Source organism: Lingula anatina, chromosome 1 (genome assembly GCF_051362555.1).
Source record: "Lingula anatina isolate TDL-2025a chromosome 1, LinAna3.0, whole genome shotgun sequence".
Lineage (NCBI taxonomy): Eukaryota > Metazoa > Brachiopoda > Lingulata > Lingulida > Lingulidae > Lingula > Lingula anatina.
The window spans coordinates 70,792,155-70,798,225 of record NC_141767.1 but is presented as its reverse complement, the minus strand read 5'-3'; the positions used below and the strand labels follow the sequence as shown (position 1 = coordinate 70,798,225).

The 6,071-nt window shown below is 37.5% G+C and overlaps 1 protein-coding gene across 1 annotated transcript; it reads left to right on the top strand.

Moving 5' to 3' along the window:
- The first annotated feature begins 224 nt into the window (after positions 1 to 224).
- Positions 225 to 5,503, top strand: LOC106173902 (uncharacterized). The gene is made up of 8 exons (XM_013555233.2): positions 225 to 1,468; positions 1,796 to 1,883; positions 2,014 to 2,159; positions 2,364 to 2,673; positions 2,870 to 2,974; positions 3,159 to 3,277; positions 3,796 to 4,460; positions 4,628 to 5,503. Exons 1-8 carry the CDS (start codon positions 1,339 to 1,341, stop codon positions 4,724 to 4,726), a joined length of 1,662 nt encoding a protein of 553 aa, XP_013410687.1. The 5' UTR covers positions 225 to 1,338; the 3' UTR covers positions 4,727 to 5,503.
- Positions 5,504 to 6,071: the final 568 nt, after the last annotated feature.

Sequence of the window (6,071 nt, the reverse complement as noted above, 5' to 3'; positions counted from 1 at the left end):
GGCGGCCATCTTGGATTTTTCAATAAGTCCAAGGACACTAGTTTGGTATCTGACACATATGCATAATATGGGTAATAACGATGTGGAAAACATTGAGAAAATACTTAATTTGATAAAAATCAACATAGATATGTATATATTTCTACAAAATTTCACAAATTGGCGGCCATTTTGGATTTTTTTGGCCAAACAGTAATTTTTTTCCGTGGGCTACGGCTCTAATTTGATTTAGTATGTCAAAAGGTACCCACATGCAAAGTTTGGTGCTTTTATCCGCTGTGTCACGATTTGGCCATTTTTTTGCCCTAAGCAACCGGACTAAATAACTCTTCGTATGAGATCTATATTTTACAATAAAAACATTGTAAACATCTCGTAGAAATATGATATACCACAAAAACGGCAGTTATAGCTATTATTCTGATATCTGAGCTTGTCTTAAGACCACGTGACCTCCATTGATGGCTATTCACTGTTATAATCACTTAAGAGATTATAACAAAAAAAAACTTTTTAGAAAAAAACTAGGGACTAACTTTGAATGTAAAAATGGATTCATTTACCATTGGTAAGTATGGAGAAATTGTTGTTTAATCCAGGAAAATTCATTTTTTGACCAAAACGAAGAGTTATTATCCCTTTAAAGTCGATCACTCTCACACCCTGTTAACTTAATTTTCTCACTTGGGATAATATGTTTTAAGGTTTTGAACTCAAAATGCCTATAATTATACACCGGTTTTGTTATGTGATACACATCTGAGATTGGCGGGAGTCTATTTTCAGCCCTCTTTGCCAGGTGAATCGTTCAATCTAACTGGTAGTACAATAACAGGTAACGATTCCACGCGGGTCTTTGTAAAAGCAATATGAAAGGAATATATACGTCGCAAATAAAGTGCTTTGTGTACATCACTATATGTCCATTGAATTCTGTGACAGAGACGGATTAGAAAAATAGCTCGTTGCCAAGGCATAAAATGAGAATCGCGCGAAGAATATGTAAAATCAACCCATGCTAGATTTTGTTTGAAAGGGTTCAATGAGCTGTTGCATTGCGATACATCACGTAGTAGTTAAAACAGTCGGTGATGTTATACGTGGAATATGCAACATTTTCTGTGGCTACTCAATAGCAAACAAAACTGCGCATATGGATCTGTACTTGTAAGTGATAACAGCACAACAGAATTTAACAGGATGCTGGCGTAAAAAAAGACACCGAAAAGGACTTCCGAAACTGAAGATTATTTCTTCTGCCAATTCTGAGTGTTGTGATACAGCCATAATTCTGATTGAACCATCAAGGCCAAAGCTGGTGTGCTTAGAACAGACATTATGGCTTTTATGTACCAAAAAGTACTGTCAGTGATCACCCAGCCACCGGATTCCAGACCGGATGCTATGATCGAGCAGCTGATCCCCTGGTTCCAGAAGAAATCCGAACTGTTTAGATCAGTTCAAAAAGGTGAGCTTAAAATCTAGGTTAGTCACAAAAAGATGGTGTTTTTTCCTATTTTCACTGCAGTATCATTTTCATTTCGTTTTATCATATGATACTTCAGCCTTTTTTTTCTCTTTTGAAAATGGTTGTTTTCACAAATCTTCCTGGATCCGCTAGGGTCTGTCAGCGGGCTTTACAACCGAAACAGGTGATATCATAATTGAGTTACGAAATCATTGTTTTCATGTCGTTTGTTAAATGAACATATAATGCCAAAGATTTCAAATTTTGCTTTTACTTGGATAATACTTACTAAGAAATGGATCTAACAATTTGATATTTCCTTTATAGATATTTTAAAGGACATCATTCGCAACTGCAATTTTCAGCACTGTGACACAGATTACGTAATCATACACCAAGAAGAAAAGGGAGACAGGTATGTCGTTAAATTTTTTACATTTTCTGTCTTTAAAATATCTAGACGCGAATTTGCATTTTAGTTGGTGCAGGTAGATACGTTAAACTTCACTGAGAATATTTGTTCAAACAAATTTATATTCTTCTAGATTTTATATCATACTCCACGGACAAGTTTCTGTTTACTTCAACAATAAACTTGGAGATGGAGAGATAGTTTTGGAGAACGAAGACAGTTCTGTTCGCTCCAAGCCTCTGGACAGGCGGCCATACGGGGCTTACGTCACAAGCCTGGGTGAGTAGAAAACAGGAAAGTCTCTATAAACTTGTCAACTTCAGATGTTTATTGGACATCATCTCCACAGAAAAATTCTTTGTAACGATATCAGAAAAAAACACTGATACTAATTTTCTGATGTGCCACTTTCGACAATCTGTGAATTAATTTTAACAGACAAAAAAGTTTTTCTCTTAACTTATCACGCATTATTTACTGTAGATGAAGGTAAAAGTTTTGGTGAAGTAGCCCTGATTACTGAGGACTGCGTCCGTACCGCCTCCGTTATAGTCGACACCAAGACAGATTTACTGGTCGTCAGCAGAGAACTATTCAATCGCTGTCTAAGAGCCGCCAAGGAACAAGAGTTTAATGCAAAGATGGCCTTTGTAAATAACTGTGAATATTTCTGTAGCTGGCAACCCAAGTGCAAAAGACAGCTTGCCATGAGCTTGATCAAAAGAACCATCCCCTTTGATGGTCTGATTTTAAAGCAGGGCGACCCAGTGGAGGGGATATTTTATATTATCAGGTACTCCACATCTTATCCTGTACATAACTGTACCTGTTTATTATGTACAAGAAACAAATCGTTTTGCAGACAATTATCTGATCCTTTTCAATATCAGGTACATTTTGTATTAATTTTCATATTTACGTACACATGTTTGTATCTTTATTGGTCGATTTACGTTTTGTAAGTGATTTTTGATGGTATTTGTTGACAGAGGCCAAGTTAAAATCACCATGCAGCCATCACTCCATTGGCGGCAGAACAACTTCACCAATTTCCGAGGAAGCCATTGGAGCAAACCTGACGGCAAAGAAGACGGGTGAGCAAATCGTAAATGCATAACTTTGTCCACTTTCGTTCTATCAATAAAACTTATTTCGATACGTTTATAATGGTCTTACCATCACTGATAATCTTATTCAGTCAAAATCAACAACATGACTAATATAACTGAGTTTTTTTAAACACTTCAAAGTGTTAAAACACTATTTTATGTTTACAAGACGCCTGCTCAGCAAAGAAGTTGGAGCCAATAGAACAAAACCCTTGACTGTCACCAACTGGCTTGGACACCGAGGCAGAAGTGTAGAGGTGTGCATTTCTGGGACAGGGGAGGCTGTAGGTAAGGACGGGGGTGGTGTGGGGGAACATTGCCTGACAAAACCCGGTGCAAAAGGAACGGGTGTCCCCAGGAACCGTAGTCCGTTTCCCATTACTTTGTACAGGTGACATTTGTCCCATATACTAACCCCAATAGTCCAACTAACCCCAACCTGTACTAATTATATGGGACTTCCATTCCCAGGACTACCATTCTTGTTACACCGGTTATCACGTAATGCATTTATAGTGAAAAACCAAGTCCTTTCAAAACATTTATCAGATTTCAGACTTGGTTCTTGTTGGATGGAAATTTAATTTGCTGAATATAGACTGTTCTTTAGTTCTTAATCCTCTATTTAACCTATTTTAACCAGTGCCTACAAAGATACCCTCTGAATGCGAAAGCTGAGTAAAATACAAGAAAAAAGAGAAGAGGTATTAAATTTTATTGCTCCAAAAGTTGTATCAAAGGTTCTCGAATAAGCAAGAACCTATATTTGTATATGGTATCGCAAAATATCTTGTTTTTTATTGAAGGTGACATAGAAGTGTCTTTCGATGTTCCTCGCTACCTACAGACTGCAGTTGCTGCGGTTCCATGTGAAGTTTTTCTCTTGACAACCAGGTCTTATGAACGTCAGTTAATGAAAAGATATTCCAAGACGGCAGATGCAATAAAGGCACACTGCAAAGCTAAGATAGAGAGAAGGTTGGATAGACTGGGAAATATGGACGACACCCATTTTTTACGCAGCTTGCATACGGATTTACAGTTTGGAAGAACAGACAAAAGACAACAAAAGTTATCTCAAAGTTTAAGTGGGGTTACTTTCGGCAAACAATCCGGTTTCATTCATCGAGACTTTGACTCAAAACTGACAAAAAATAAAATGTTTTGGAACAAGAGCAGAACCGACGACAGAGCGACCAAGATAAATCCATGGGAAAACCCGTCTCACCTAAGTAATAATGTTTCCCCAGGAAATACTGGCGAAAACCGATCAATATTTACATTCAGTTGCCACAATAAAGCACTTAAGGATGGTAAAGTCAAAGGCGCGGTAGAACCTTTCCGGGACTGGCAAACCAGCGACGAAGCATTGAGTAGTCTGGAAATGAAGCTTGATTCCTGGCACTCTGAGATGAAATCAAAAGACAATAAGAAAGAGCGAGTATTTCGACTGCGGCGCTTCTCAAATGATGTAAGTATTTGTATGGGCAAGGTATCTTTAAAGGGTGAAGTGTGACCGATGTTTATACTGTTAACTTATATTTCCGTGCACTAATTAGAGTCGATATTTTGAATGTCTCACCATAGAATCACTGCTATTCAGCTTTAAAATGTTCTACATTGTTCACCTTGTTACAGGATGGCACGAGAAGGCCGCTCCCAGGACAGAAAGTCATGCTATCTCCCAAAAATGCGAAAGGAAAACTTCAGTTTAGATATACTCTGAACAGTGCTTAAAACCTGAACGTCTACCAAAATGTGCTCGTAGGTAAAATTGCGACTCATCAGTTGAGAACAAGGAAAAAACACAATGGGATGTACCAAGCTCAACTAACGCAATCACACCTTTGCTGCTATATGCCTCAATATATTGTATTAGCGAAATGCATTTTAAAAAGATAGCAATATTTGAACTTAGACGGACAAGGCTTTTGTTGACTGTTTTATTATTATAATTATTACCATTATTGCTTGTTCATTCAAGGATATGTCAAGCACTGACGTAAATGTAGCGGTACTGGAATACAGGACTGTTCATTTGCAAATGCAACGCAAGGCCTGTCATTATATTCCAGGCTTGGGTTCATGATCAGGATGTTTAGTACAGAAAGGGTCAAGGATTTTGAAGATTATCTTAGGAGAATATGTCCTTTCTCCGAGCAGAATACTTTTTAATGTGTTTACGTCTTGGATGAGCACTGACACTTTGAAAACATGCACCTATTTAACGCCCCTTCCGAAGATCATTCTACGTTCGACTGCATGTGCGTCTTAAGATTTTAAAACGGGTATTTGGTTGGATAATTTGAAGTCTTTCATGGTCTAGAGATAAGAGATACGCTTCCCAAAACTTATTTGAATAATTTTCCATAACACTCGCCTTACTGGGCAGTAGGATAGGCAACCATTGGGGGCTTTAGACATATAGGCATGACTGGCAATAGCAACAGAGCATGCTGAATTTGGAAAAGGTGTAAATTAAGAATAAAATATTTTGTGGAGTTTTGAACTTTTCATTGTGTATGTGTTCTATTCTATATCATCAAATAAAATGCTCTTTTTATGTACACACGCAGCAGTGTCCTCACATATTCCCATGTCTTGAGAATGTCTGTGTTGCCAGAGCCGGGACCAGAGCGGGGCCGTACACATTTCTTGATACTGCAATAAAAAGAGTACCACGGTTCCATTCTTATTTCAGGCTCACACAGGGATTATTCATGGCCAATTTCGCACTATCCGTTATTTGTTTTTGAGGTTTTTTCGATAATTTGTCTTGTGGACAATATATGTTCCAAATGTTACTTCTGTTTAACCTGAAACCTGCTCCTGGATCTAAAATGCATTTTTTATATTTTTTATAATTTTTAGTTTGTTTTGTCTTGACGTACAGGCATATTAATGCTATTGACTTTTTTGTTTGAGAAGTGACTCATCCTTCAGTGTGTTTAATGTGCAGACTTTTATTTTCATTTTTGTTTCGATGATTCTGGCCAATCAGTAGCAGTCCAAGCCTAGTTTGTTAGATGCTCAAAGTTTGTATATTGTTGTATCATTTTATCAGTCTTCATGCCTCAATCAG